Source organism: Trachinotus anak, unplaced genomic scaffold (genome assembly GCF_046630095.1).
Source record: "Trachinotus anak isolate AG129_WGS33_773 ecotype Australia unplaced genomic scaffold, CSIRO_AGI_Tana_v1 ptg000028l, whole genome shotgun sequence".
Taxonomy (NCBI): domain Eukaryota; kingdom Metazoa; phylum Chordata; class Actinopteri; order Carangiformes; family Carangidae; genus Trachinotus; species Trachinotus anak.
Genome location: NW_027273879.1, coordinates 12,160,059 through 12,174,793, shown reverse-complemented (window position 1 = coordinate 12,174,793; position 14,735 = coordinate 12,160,059). Strand labels below are relative to the sequence as shown.

General features: G+C 41.0%; 2 protein-coding genes across 4 annotated transcripts in view; both read right to left on the bottom strand.

Moving 5' to 3' along the window:
- Positions 1-3,288, bottom strand: part of sardh (sarcosine dehydrogenase) — a 42,468-nt gene extending 39,180 nt beyond the window's left edge. Inside the window, exons 1-3 of one of the 3 annotated variants that reach the window (XM_071466285.1) lie at positions 3,176-3,288; positions 706-896; positions 100-236 (exon numbers count right to left, since the gene is read on the bottom strand). In XM_071466285.1, coding sequence (XP_071322386.1) covers positions 100-236; positions 706-890 — 322 coding nt within the window. In that variant the 5' untranslated portion in view covers positions 891-896; positions 3,176-3,288. Of the gene's footprint in view, positions 1-99; positions 237-705; positions 897-1,804; positions 2,567-2,616; positions 2,751-3,175 lie in introns of those variants that run through there. The other 2 variants (XM_071466283.1, XM_071466284.1) reach the window with 2 other exon arrangements.
- Positions 3,289-4,644: 1,356 nt separating this feature from the next.
- On the bottom strand, positions 4,645-14,735 carry cercam (cerebral endothelial cell adhesion molecule). The gene is made up of 12 exons (XM_071466582.1): positions 14,199-14,735; positions 12,933-13,043; positions 11,989-12,106; positions 11,653-11,787; positions 11,292-11,496; positions 10,975-11,094; positions 10,722-10,798; positions 10,250-10,356; positions 9,749-9,881; positions 9,194-9,321; positions 8,390-8,593; positions 4,645-6,666 (listed from the first exon to the last, which is right to left on the bottom strand). Exons 1-12 carry the CDS (start codon positions 14,399-14,401, stop codon positions 6,435-6,437), a joined length of 1,773 nt encoding a protein of 590 aa, XP_071322683.1. The 5' UTR covers positions 14,402-14,735; the 3' UTR covers positions 4,645-6,434.

Sequence of the window (14,735 nt, the reverse complement as noted above, 5' to 3'; positions counted from 1 at the left end):
AAACAGTTAGAAAATATTTGGATAATCAACCTCTAGCATGCATTATCTCAGGGTAAATACACCCTCTTTACACCTATCCATATTCTTACAGTTTGTTACCTGCAGTGTGCCAGGTGGTGCCAGCTGTCAGTCTGTCTCTCTCCAGCAGAACTACGTTGGTCAGACCCATTTTAGCCAGGTGGTAGATGGTCTGACAGCCCAGACTGCCCCCTCCGATTACCACCACATCGGCTGATCTGAGGCAGGTGGCAGATAACTACAGGTGAGCTGAGAACATGACTTTCAAAGTGCGATAAGGACAACGCCACTTCAAACTTAAATCAGTGGAACAACTGATTGAATCAAACCAACTTAAATGTAAAAGCTCCTTTAAGTTACTAACAGGAATAGTCTGATATCCCAAAATATGTTTTCGCCTGAAATTACTTTTTTTAATCAGTAGATGAATCGTATCACTGCTTATATCCACAGCTGCCATTATTCCAAACTTCTGTTTGTTTTATTAAACTGATAATTAAACTGAAATGTCTTCATTTTCAGATCTTTTCTAGACCTGAAATCCACAGAACATCTACAATCTGTTCAGTCAACATCATTACTCACAACATTATCAAAAAATCCCATGTTTATGTAAGAAAAATTCAAATAGATATTCATCTTAAACTACACCAGTTATCACTCCTACCATCCATCGACTGAGCTAACCTGGGCAAAGGTTTAGTGGGTCCAGAGGAGACTCCTTCTTCCTGTTTGAGTGTCTTCTCGTAGGGAACACTTTTTTCCTTGGTGGGCTCTGAGCTGTAGGACCGAGCACTTGTCCGGCACAAAGGAGACAGAGGAGGCCGCACTGCCAACACCATCCGCCGAGCTGCGCTCCCTAGGAAGGCCATGGTCCCCTGTGGACAGTCAGAAGACACAAAGGGACAGTGTGACACTGCAGAGGCATATGTGGATTGCATTGTGCAAAATAGGCAAGGTCTCAGAATAAGGTCATGTAAATGCAACTCGTTGTTATTTACAAAAACATTTTTTCTAAACTACATGATAGCAGTGACAGTTGCATTTATTCATTAGACAGACGCTTTTATTCAAAGCACTTACGACACTAAGCTTGAGTGCAGTACGAGACCTTGAAGTAAGCGCTACGTGCTAAACCGGTTCAATAAGACAAAGTGCAAGGCCTTCAGGTACAGATGTGCAGCTGAAGTACACAGTAAGTGCCAGTTCGGCATGTTAGGGTGTTTAAGGTGTTAGGAGAGGATGACGTGAGTCTTCAAGAGATTCCTGAAGATAGAGAGGGACGCCTGGCTCTGATACCATTTGGTAGCTTGTTCCATCGTCAGGGAAAGATAACAGTCTGGACTGAGATTGCGTCATGGTTAGGGATGGCAAGCAGCATAAGCCTGTGTGACTGAGTTCAAATAGATGGGTGCATATTCAAGAGTCACCCTGTGGGCAAGCAATAGTGACTTGAATTTGATTCGGGCAGCCATGCTCAGCCAGTCAATGAGCATAACACTTACTGTATGTTTACAGTATATTCACCATCTGCTTGTTGTAGTTGTAGAAAATACATATGTCAAACTTAATCAAATCCAAGGTTTGGCTACCATTACACGAAACAGGATTGTGAATTATTTTATGCACAATATGATAGAAATGTTTAGGAAAAGTCAGGTAAAACAGGTGGTTTGAGATAATGTCATTAAACTCCAGTTCCAGCCTGCAATCAGCTGCTTCGATTACCTCCAAGTCTTCTACCACCAAAGTTACAGATCTGCTGGTCACTGCAATCTGAACTCACCTAAGATGACAGTCAGCAAGAACAAAATACCTCTGTGGAGATCAAAGTTTGCAGTTTCACATTATCTCAAAAAAAAAAAAAAAAAAAAAAAAAAAAAAAGATTAGTTAAGCTGCAACTTTACCATGGTCACTGAATGACAGAACTGCACCTGCAGGTAAAAATCATTGCTGGGTTTAATGCTTCCTCTGCCACGCGGCTGATGTTTGCACAAAGATCACAACTGAGCAAGATCGGGTGCTTTGATCAGGTGCGTCAGTTCCAGTATTGACCGACCCTGATATTACAGTAATAATTACTCAAGTGATATGTGCAATATCTGCACATATCACCTGTTCAATATTTGAACTGAGTTTAAGGTGACATTTGCTGAATGACTGTGGGCTTCATTCGTCTACACCAAGCTCTCATTCATCAGTTGCCCCTGAAGACTCAACCTGCAAATACCTTGACAGTGAGAAAACGTGCGAACAAACTGAAACGATCAAATGCAACGGCACTGTGGTGACAAGTTGTCACAGCGTGTTCCCCAAAACCCAGTGACACTTCACTGTACGTGAGCATAAACGATAACACCGCCACGCACAACAGAGCATGTGCGCTGAACAGACTGCATGCACTTGAACGCAACGTTTCAAAGTAACCAAACCCGCCTGAGCAGCTGGTGCAGGCGGTAACGTGGCACAAAACGCTTCGTGTGACCCCTCACATAAACAAGTATTGAATACATATCGCCGTGGCCGATCCTGCGGGTTGACCCACGCAGCAACTATGTTGCGTGAGAGCGCTCTGATCCCCTCACATGCACACTTACACTTCCGCTGTCCCGGGTCACGCTCGATGCAAAAATGTGAAAAGGTGAAGAAAAAAAAGTTTGCAGAGGAAGAGAGTCGCAGTCGCTTGAAAATGGCCGAGTACTTCTGTACGTCAGAGAGAGAGAGAGAGAGAGAGAGAGCTCTTTACAGTGTGTCACGGGAGCTGCAGTTCAGGAGCTGTCAGATGGTGTGAGCTGCCTTCAACCCCTCCCCACCCAGTGTGATAAGTCTACCAAGTATAGTGTAACATACAGATGTTTAAATGCTGAAAATGATTAATTTGTTCCCAACCCAGAAATCAGGTCAGTCAAAGTGTGGTCACTGCAGCAGCACAGCATTTCAAATCCCAACAAAACTGCAGGATATTTCAGTCTGCTAGTTAAAAAAGAGTATAAACCAATGGCCCAGTGCTGCAAGTCTTATGAACTGTATAGCACCCAATGACAGCAAAAAGGAATATGCATTAGTATACATGGCCTAGTTGAGAACTTATTTTGATTTTTTGAATGGAAAACATTTTTAAAAAGTTACACAAATGATTAGGCAATGAAGACTCACCTGTCACTACTTTCACCAGCACCTCTAAAGAGATGAGATAGTGGTGGGTAGAACAGTTTTTTTGACATTTTGTGAAAGCGTGGACTGTTTTTCTTATGTATCCGCCCTCTTCATTCTGTCAATATTTTCTTCCATCTGCCTGTGTGTGCGTGTTTGTCTGTGTTTGTCTGTGTGTGTGTGTGTGTGTGTGTGTGTTGGGGGATGTCAGGGTGGCAGCTGCAGGAACTGCTGAAGTCCTCAAGGTCCAGAAACCAAACCAGGCGGAAGTAGAACATCAGTTTAACATAGAAAATCATGCATGTAGAGTTTGTATGTGTGGATACATAGTTACAGTGATCTTACAGTGGGGAATAAACAGTGAGAAGAGACTGGAAAAGAAAACATTTTAAACCCGGAAACAACACTGCCTATGTGACTTAACGTTATGAAACCTTACGCTCTGAGCCATATGGGGTTTCTTTGCCTGCCAAGTTGACCTCATGAAACCCCACCTCCAAACTAGCAGCCAATAAGGAGCTGAGTTTAGGTTCCCTCCTTTGAGAGAGGGTTCTCGCCAGTTCATACAGCTTTGAGCAGGACAGGAGCTGAATGTAGGAGCTGCAGCCAATCCCTCAGTCTTGGGCCATATGTGTGTGTGTGTGTGTGCGTGTGTGTGTGTGTGTATGTGTGTTCTGCTGTAAGTCTGAAACTGGGAAAATAGCCTACTGCAACCTTTGAACTTTGTTGTCTGCTTTTCATGTAGTTAAATAACAGTTTCTTAGGTGCAGCATGACACACACCTTCATGTGTGCACACGTGTAGGTGTGTGCTACATCAAACCAATATATACATGTACATGGGTTGCATATTGTTTCAGAGAGAAGAAGGTCACGTAAACTGGAAAGACCACTTCATGTGCAGGCATCTGTGGTGTGCCTGGAGCTAAATGTGAGCACTTCCACACAGCCATGTGTGTGTATCGTGTGTGTGTGGTAGGTTGAGAACAACCCGAGTCAACATGCACTTACTGTATAAATCAATGGATTTGTGACAGTTTTTGAAATGAGTGACACACTATTTCTTTTCCAGAAGTATAGCATATAGAAATAAAAATTAGCGCCTGCCATTAAAATGTCCCTGCACAGACTTACACAAACTTGACAAGGGATGCTATGGTTTTAAGCCCACTTACTTTTAAAATGACTGACTGCCAGATGTTTGTAACAGATGTTTGCTGTTATATTAAAGTGAAGATTTAGTCAGCAAAATAAAAATAAAAAGAATAAAATTTTCAATTACAAGTATGGAAATCTTCAACTGTTTCCAAAGACTTTCACCAAATCCAGGGAAGTAATACCCTCTTGTGGTGAATGTTGGTCAGTACAACATATGGTAGTACTTCTCCCATCAAATTACCCTAAACTTCTCTCACCACCAAAGGTTTCGCTTGTTAATTAACATGAGCCATAACCACATTCATACAATGGAAAAAATGTGTAAAAACAAATCTTTATTAACATCTGCAAAGTTTGCTACACAGTTCTCCTAACATCCTGTTTTATAACATTGAGTACGGATTTATTGCTCAAAGACAGCGAAAAGAGGCTTCTGCTGGAAAAGCCATTGCACTTTGCCTGTTGTCCATCATGCTGTGTGACTCATCTGTCAACCACATCGAGAGAAACTCAACCAATAAATTAAAACATATGCCAGAAAAGCAACACACATAATGACGGGAAATTAATGCAAAAACATATGAAGTTTAGTGTAACTTGATCATTGTAATTTAAATCCACACAGGACGCGAGTGAATTACACCAGTTACTTGCATTACAACCCTGTCAACACATTCCTAGATTGAAAAGGATCCCAGTGATGCTACAAAAGGTTATTACAGTCTGTGTTTTAATATGGCTTATTAAGACTTCAGCTACGATACATGTGGAGTAATTTCCTACTTTTTAACACGAGATGTAGCACAGGAAGGTAATGTGACTCTCTACTAGGAAGTAGTAGCACCGGTGCTACTTTCACACAGCTGGAAACTGGAGTTCACACCTTGACATTGAGCACTGGTTTTATCCAAATATCTTTGAATTCACAAAATTAGTTTGCTTATTTTACCAGAGCATGTCTAAAGCAGAGGTAACAGTACATGCCCAGAATATGTACTGACAATTCAGACTGAAATCACATACAAGCATTTAGTTTCAAGTTAGTGTCGAACTATAAGAGGTCAAACTGAGAGAATATTGATCCTTGACAAAGTTAATCACTGTTTTTCTTTAGAGTAATGCCACATATATTGTCAGTACGCTCTTTTCTCTTTGGTAGGTAAAGTTACAATTATTATGTATGGTTTTACTTTACTAGGAAATGAACAGAAAGTGGGAAGTAGTCCTATAAGTAATATTATTTCAGTTCTAGTAATGACTTGATATGCATTGATAACATTTTAAAGAAGCTTAGGTTGTTCAAATGCAAACATTCAATGTGTTAGTTTCACTAACAAAATACTTTCTGCATAGAATCTGGTACCAATGAAACAGTCTTATACTGTCCCTAGAGACCATGAGGTACATCAACTTTAAAACTGTTAATGAAGCCAAGGGGAATATTTATCAGGGCCGATCAGTTCCAATGGAAGATATGCACAAATAGAGAAATATGAAGACAGACAGTTACACCAACATGAACAAAAGAAATAATAGCAATAATAGTATCAGACTTGTGTCCAGACTTGCCAGGAGTTGTGAACAGTGCAGCTACTGGAGCCTCAGTCTGCGGTTAGCAGAGAGCAGAGATCTGTAATTAGCACTACAAACACCCACTCATCAGAAGCACACTCACCATTACAAGCATACATTCAAACAAAATGTTCTTGACATCAGCCATACAAACTATGGAAACTCTCAGAATATTAAAGATGTCTGAATAAAGTTTAAAAAAAAAAAAAATCTAAAAGGGTGGATTGTTCTTGAGAAAACTGTAGTGCAAGTTCAGGCATCTGAATTGCTAAGACGCATACAGGTATTCAAACACCCTTTCCTTTTTCTTTTTTTTTTTGCATGTCTACAAAGAGTCCCAACAGACACTGTCCCAAAAAATCATCTTGTGCCATACATTTGCTAACATGCTTTGAAAAAACCAAAGTCCAGGTTCAATGTGACACAGAATAGACTGAAACAAAGTCTGAGAGCAGTTCCTTGTTTCAGCATCTGTCCCTCTGACCTCGTGGCCTTTTGACCTGCAGGTTCTCCACAGCCACATCAGCTCCGCACTAAAGTTCATCCCTGTAGGCAGTTGACAGCATCTCAGGTGGTGGTGACCCTTTCAGGGTCTTGTGGGAGCCCCTCCAATCGGTGCGTACCGAGTCATCGTCCCACAGAGTGGACGTTTCCGTGTCGCTCACCCACTGAGGTTCACCGGCATAGTGACATGGCTGGACCAGGAGGGGGTGTGTACTGAAGGCTTGTAAGTTTCTGTTGGGGAAATGGGACTTGTAGTCCTCACTGCAGAGAGAAAACAGCAATAAGAGATCACATGGGTTTGGTTTGATTCATTTGAGGTTTAAAACATCTAGTGTTTCACAATAAAAGAACAAAACTCCTTATAACATTATAGGAAACCACATCAGAAATTAAATATTAGCACACTTTTAACAATTTTTCCTACAATTCAGCAATAATCATTAATATCTGTGTTGTTTTGGGCTGTATTTGAAATACGTCTATTTCACAGAGACTGAGTTTAAGTTACTCTTAGCATGAAGGGCAACAGCAGGACCAATGTGTGGTGTGCGGTCGTTGTGCATTCCTAGCGGACCAGTCAAGCATATCAAATTAGAATCACAGAGGTGAAAGAGAGAAAGAGAGAGGGAGGATAGAGAAAGTAGGTTGGCTTAAAGCCAGTTTTCCACACATGATGAAGCACACAGACACTGCCAAGCCTTCTGGTCTGCAGGCCCTTCAGCCCAAGGTCCATTTCATCTCTTACAGTCAGCACCTCATGTGTGTCTCATTTACTCTGCTAGATCATCACTGTGGGATGATGAAAGAAGTCGTATGATCAGGGATATTATGGGTAGGACTGGGCATTAACATGCAGCCATTAGAAAAAAAAAAAAGTTGGAGAAGAAATACTTTAAAGATGTCAAAACTACAAACCACAATGTCTTTATAATAAACCACAAACAAACAATAAACACAACTTACAGATACAACCATTTGGGTTAAGAGGGTCATGAGATAGGGTAAAGATAGAGGACTAGTGGAGGCAAACAAAGACGAATCATTTTGGAAATCTTTGGACTGCTGGAAGGAACTAAATGCTGATGGTGACATCTTTTGGGTTTTTGTGTGTATTCATGCTAACAGCTCTGCGTTGTATTTAGAAGAAGTGGTGCTTTAAGCTAAACAGTAACATGGCAAGGTGCTTATGAAGACAATGCTAGCATGCTAATGCTTAGCACATACAATGTTTGTAATGTTCACTGTCTTAATTTAGCGCATTAGCATGCTAACGTTTGCTAATTACCACTAAACTCAAAGCGCAGTTGTGAAATGTTGTAGTTATAGAGCTGGATCCAATGGAGATGTTTAACTAAATAACAAAAATGTAAACCTGATGGTGGCGCAACAATATTAAAAGAAATGTTCTGCTTTTTTGTTCACAACAAACACATTCTGAGTCCACTTTGGCTGCTCAAGTCTGTCTGACAACCACGCTGTGTCCATAAAAAGAAAAAAATCCACACAGCTCCAAATCAACACAATCAATCCCAGAGAGAGACGCTGCCATGAAATCTGTGTATCATCAAAAGAAAAATTCTCTTAAAGATTTTAGATTTATGTCGAATGCTTTCATTTAGCTCGAAAAGCACTACATATTAAACTGACAGGAGGAGAGATTATGGTCCACACTGAATGTCTTTCAAAGAAACTCTGAAGTAAAACCACAGACTTCACTAAACATATAGTGCACACAAGTTTAGGCAGCTTTAAAGCAGACCGTTGGCTGTGTTTATGAGGTCTGTTTTAACTTTGTGTTCCTGGCCGAAAGAATGCTGAAAACCATAGAAGTCACTGCGTGTGAATATGACTGATAAGAAACCATTATATAGTTTCACAGAACTATTCATTAAGATTAAAACAAAGAAGGTGTGTGGTGAGTATGCATGAGAACAAGAAAGGAGCACATGTCTGCCGGTGGCTTCGGTGCTGTTGTCGTACATACTTGGGATGTTTGTCATACATGATGGGGAGGAACTCATCGACGGGCAGCATCTTGGAAAGCGGCTCAGCGTTGAGCAGTTTCTGGGCTCCCTGCAGGGAGATGGCGTAAGACAGAGTCCAGTACGAGTAGTCCGCCCTCACCAAGTTACGAACATTCTCCACCGCCTCCTCCTTCCCAGGATTCACCTGCTTCCTGCCGAAGTATCTGTGGCACCACGAAACCATAATGAAAAAGAAAAAATGGGTAAAGAGAAGTATAAGAGCAAAAGTCCTGAACAACCACGTACTGAAATCTGTTGCTGTTGTTTACTGCGAAATGTTCTGGAAAGTGTTTCTATTCTGTTTTGCAGCATTTGTTCTGCATATGTGTCTAAACCATCTACAGAGGGAGTTATGGAAACCAGAATACAAAACAAAAGAGACGCTTGTTCACATCCCATCTCCCCGCTGAGAAATACTTTCAGAATACTTTCACCATGTTTCTGAATTTTGTTTCCATGTGCTTTACAACCTTGATCACAGGGAAACTGACACACAAATACAGACCTGCGTTGGTATGCAGACACACACAAGGGAATATTTACACCCTGATACTGTTCAACTCTGTTTAAATAAGCCATGAGAGATGCGTGTTGCATTCCTGAAGGTGGATTTTCTTTACTGACCCCTTTTCTCAACACATATACACACAACGGACTTTTTTGAGGATGCTGTATTGACTTAACCATAACCATCCCTGTCTAATCCTTAGCCTCAACTTCACCCCAGTTAAAACAGGAACCATGGGAATAAAGTGTAGTCTTACACGATGTCCCAATCCAGCTCCACCTGCTCCATCTCCTCCATCAGCCTGAGGACTCGTCGTTTGAAGTTGGATTGGAAACGAACGTCGTCTTCAAAGACAAGTGCTTTATCCATCTGCTCATCCACCATCTGAGGGGAAGAGGGAAAATGTTTGTTTCCCCATCAGGTTTCATTTTTGGATTAATTTCCAAGCTGGTAAAACTTCAACCTGAATCTTTTCATGTTGCAGTTTATTTATCAAATACATTAAAATAAAATAGCAAATATAATATTTATCTGGCAAGATTTGAGTTTTGGTTTTTTTGAATTTCTGTCTGTAACATTTCATTTTGTTCATCTGTAACTTATTTAAGCTTAGAATTGTCATGAATTGCAGTGAATGCAATAAAAAACTATCTTCCAACACATTCATAAGGCTTTTGGACGAGTTTGACAAACAGATTTGATTCTTGCTTCAAATACAAAGTAATCCTACCAAACCGCAACCCTACACCTTCTCTATTAACCGCTGTCAGTCATGGCAATAAAGAGCTTCATGTATAATTTGTCCCCTCACCTCCTTCCAGATGTAGAAGTGGCTGAGGAAGCAGCCCACTTCTCCTTTAGTCAGTGTGCGTCCAGAGAACGGGTCATAGTAGCCAGGTAGCAGGTCAACACCCAGGATCTTGATGTCACTGCTGTTCAGTGCACTGCACACACACACACACACACACACGCACACACACAAACAGGTATTATATTTCCATAATATGCACACTGTCCTCTGTTGTCTGCACACTGTTTCCCATATGTGCAATATACTCAGCCATAAAAATAGATTTTTTCAGTCATAACTGTCTTCATTCAGATTTGCTCAAAATGGGATTATAAATGAACCATGAACCTACAGTAAAAGCAAGAATCATGAGCCGATATATCAGTAGGTCCCTGTAGAGAGTTTCTCCAACCTACATTTTCTCTCAGTATCTGCTATTTCAGTATTGATTTTTCCTTTTTTTCACATGGAAACATTAAAAACACACTTCAGTGTTCTCACTGTGTTGAGTGCTGCACTTACTTTCCATCCACAGCATCCACCACCTTGACGTCAATCTCCAGCTCATTCAGAGAGAACAACATCCGGTCTCTACGGTCAGGACGGCGTCTCAGATTTATCAGGTATATCTGAGACGAGGAGGACAAATATTAATATATATTTAACTCTGTTAACTGCAGGTCATAGCTTTCATGCATATTGTTAACTTCCAACTTTGACATCTGCACTTTATTCTGTACTTTTTTAAACTCCATTGATCCAGGACAACTTTTCAATAATTACACACTTCACACTTACTCTGGATGATGCTAAAAAAAAAAACAGATGAATTTCTTTATGCTCTCATTAAATAGCCCACTGTTTAATTTTAAAAATGATAAAAAATTTAATTAAAGGTCGATGACAAGGGGTTTTACAGCAAGGTTCTGATTAATAACATTCATGAATCGAGAAACGCTTTCTTCCTCTAATGCTGAGACAAAAATCTTTTTACCTCGTCAAAGCCCATGAGGTCTCTCTGTTTGGGGAACATGTGGACGAAGCGAGAGGCATACATGGGAGGACCATCAACTTTTTGACAAACAGACATTAGAGGTAGAAGAAAAGAACATGAATTTACACAAAATAAACATGAAAAGCAGCTGATAAGACAAAGATTAACAACTATTTACCATATTTTTTTGGTCTGTGTATTAGTTTGTTTTTTTTGTTTTTTTAACAAATAGTGAACACAGTCTCTGTCTTACTCATGGACTCGAGGTGGACATGAACAAAGTTGAGGCGATCATCTTCCAAGGTGTGTTGAGGTTTGGCCGGGACATTCAGGTAGCCGTAGCGCTTCTTGTTACACAGGTACATTTGTATCTCTGGGCAGCAACACAAATTAATCGATCAATGAATTGATGAATGAATGAACGAGACATTGATTGTGCGACATCCTTGTTTTCCCACCAGCGCACATTAATCAACAGTGAAAAAGTGTGTTTGTGTATACATGACTTTGCTTGAGTTAACCTGTCTTTAAGTGCATGTGGTCACAAAAACAAACAAGCACTTAACAAACCTGCTGCCCGACAGGAGAAGGCGAACACGATGATGTCATCGTAGGGCCACGAGTAGTCCTCGTGAGGAGGGTAGAAAGCCAGTTTCTTCATACCTTCCTTCCTTAAATCCAGCAGCATGGTGGAGTGGACCATGGGCACAGGGAAGCAGCCCAGTCTGTGACGGTGACGGGTGGGGAAATACTCCGCTGTTCTGCGATAATATCCCTAAACAAGTACACACACACAATATTAAAGAAAAAGGTGTGATTACTTTCAATGACATTTTTCTGACTGACTTTCCCTTAACACAGTTTTTCACAAGTGTTATCTTCCAACAGGTGACTCATCACTATTAAGTTCACTCTCTGAAGCGTTGCTCACCTGCGGAGTGATACCGCACCAGTAGTTGGAGTACGCTCCCTGAGAGTCTAACATAGGAGCGATGACTGACTTGTTCTCTGCTATCATCAGGTTGAGGGTGTCTGGGTTGGTGAGGATATTGTCCGTGTCTGCATACTGAAACAGAGACACGGACAGACAGACCGGACACAAAGAGAAGAGGGGGAAAACAGAAGAGCGATTATAGTGTCTTGTCTCAATGCAACAATGGATGAAAGAACAGCAGCGAACAGGGAGCAAATTTCATCAGATCAATCAAGGCAGGTATTGATGTGAATCTTACACTACTGTCACAGGTAAGATTATTTTGTAATGTACCAGAATGTAGTCGGCCCAGCGTTTCCTGGCAAAGTTCAGTGCTGCCTGCTTCAGCTTCATCACATATTCATATCTGCTGTTGGGCCAGTGTTTAGGACCCAGCTCTCCTGCATAGGACCTAAGACCAACAAAAAACAACAGAGACCACATGTACTGTTTTTGTATCCTTTTCCTCATATCTCACATTTTGTAGCAAAATACCTTTCCTAAATGAATGATATTGTGAAATGTTTATTACAACTAAAAAAAAAAATCTGGATTTGAAAACTTTCAGAACTAAAAAAAAAATACCAAAACACACAAAAATATTTTAATGTGGGTAAATCTATTTGGGTGTATTGCCTAATAAATTATGTATGATAAACACAGTATATGTGTATATATCCAGCTCAAAATAGAGATAGACTGACAGCGTAAAAAGTTTAGTGACTGTGAGCAGGTTCGTAGTGTTCATACTATCTGACTTGCATGTACAAATAATCTCCACTAATGGCCTCCTCTGCTCAGACAGATGTCCATACAGAGAAACGTGTATGGGCAAGCAGAGGCGTGCCACATCATTCTTGATTATCCAAAGACAAAATACAGTGAATCCACCGGGAGGCTCTAAAGGTGTATCAATAAATGTTCATTGTGCATTAAACAAAAGACAGATAGAGCAAGATGAAAGCTTGAAGTACAGCTTTAAGCTGGACCGTTAGCAAGGGGCTTGATATAGTTCATTACCACCAGTATGACACTTCAGGGAAGCTTTGATTGTGATCTTGTAAAACAAAAGAGAGGGAGTGGGCTTACTCCTTTCTTTTCCTTCATATTAATGCACCCACTGAAATGTCCTGGGTAAGATTTGCTTGTTCTACACATGACCTGCAGGATCAGGACAGGATCAGTATGAAACCAGACCACAGCGATTCGATACATTAATACACTGTATTTGGGCTTACGTTGGCTGCTCCATTGGTCTCCACTCAACGTAATGGTAAAACCTCTGCATGACAGTAAGCCACTCTTTCAGTATGGCTGTGGAGTTATCCGAGTTGTGATCCGTGGCAGCCCTGAGGAGAGAGAAAGCAGATGGAAAAGTAAATGCATATTTGTTTCAATGTTTTAATACTCCGACAAATCTTTAAGACGTACAAATGTTTGTTCTCCTCATATGACAATTTATGAGAAAGCTTTTTAAAAAGAGAATATGGTGGCCACTTTAAACCGCACTAAAGTGGAAGAGGCACTAGTTAGTGGAGTATTTTCAGAGTCTTGATCAGGATTTCACACATATTTGAAAAGCTACCAACAGCAGTAATCTCACTGCTACTCCAGAGCCTCAATATTTGCTCCAGAAATATTTTACTTGGGGAAAAGCAGAGGTGGACAATATGATGACACAGTGACATGAAACAATTATGAAAATTTGACATTTTTTTAAACATCACATATGTTGCTTTAGCATCTGTGTTTGATTTAGACCGTTGACCATGATTTTTGCATCAATGTGATAAAATATTTGAACCTTCCAGGTAATTCATTTGCTTGATTAACTGAAAGCACTTTCTCATCCATTGACAAATAGTCCATCAATTAGTTTTCAGCAAATTCACTTTATCACGACATTGATAATGTGATGTGAACCTTCGTGTTGTCAAAGAGGATCATTTTCCACATCCCCACCACAAGTGGATAAAAGTACCATTATCACCTTTATACAAAACATCACACTTTGAATTCACCATTGATCATGCTAGATAACATCAAAGCTCTGTTTTGTCACTGTTAGGAACAGGGTTCTTCATAGATCCGGTTTCATCAAATCAAACCTTAAACTTAAAAGCAAAATACATTTTAAATGAGAGTGACTTCAAGTGGCCTAGAAGCAGATACTGATAAAACCACTGGAAGACAGTTCTGTTTGTTCTTACACATATTTCATTCAAATCATTGTTCAGAAAGCATATCAGATAGGACTAACTCTAAATCCGTGCAATCCACGGGAGGAAATGACTGTGGCGGAGTCGCAGGCAGCCGGGACTGATCTGTGAGGGGCACACAGGGAAGAGGGAAGAGGGAAGGGGGGGGGGGTCGCTGTTGCTTTCACAAAGCTCATTTAAATGCCATTGACCTTTTGAACGGCTGCTATAGTCGGATAAAAAAGGAGAGCCGTGTACAAACAGCCCGCCAGAGCATGCAGTCCAGTGTCCATGCAGGAAACCCACCACACAGAGATGCGATCTTTGGGGTAGTTGAGTCTCTCCAGAGCTCCGAGGTAGTACGGCAGGGAATGGGCTGCGTTTCTGGCTATGATGGCGATAACCACGGTGGGAGGCTGCATTTTCGACTCCTCCGGATACTTTTCCTCCGAAAAGTAACTCCCTGCCTGGAAAACCGAGGCCGCTAAAACTAGAAAGTGAAGTAGCATGGTGGAGGCTGAGCGGGTCCTGCCAAACGATCCACGGGTCTTGAGCAGCGCAGCACGTAGCAGCTGTACGCGTCAGCACTCCAAGGAGAAAAAGGGCTTTCCCAAATTCTCAACCCCCACTTTAACTTATTGTACAAGCTGGCTCGCTTTTTCCGAGAACAAATCCAAATCCAGGGATCAATCACAGTTTCCGCTGTAGGTCTATGGCTCCAGAAAAGTGTGACTATAACAACGTTATCCAAGGATGAAGGCGTGATTTGGCCCGATTGTAGCCCAGTTCCTCATAAATCTCAGGAGACAACGGTGACATATCCTTTTGGAAAGTGGGGAAACT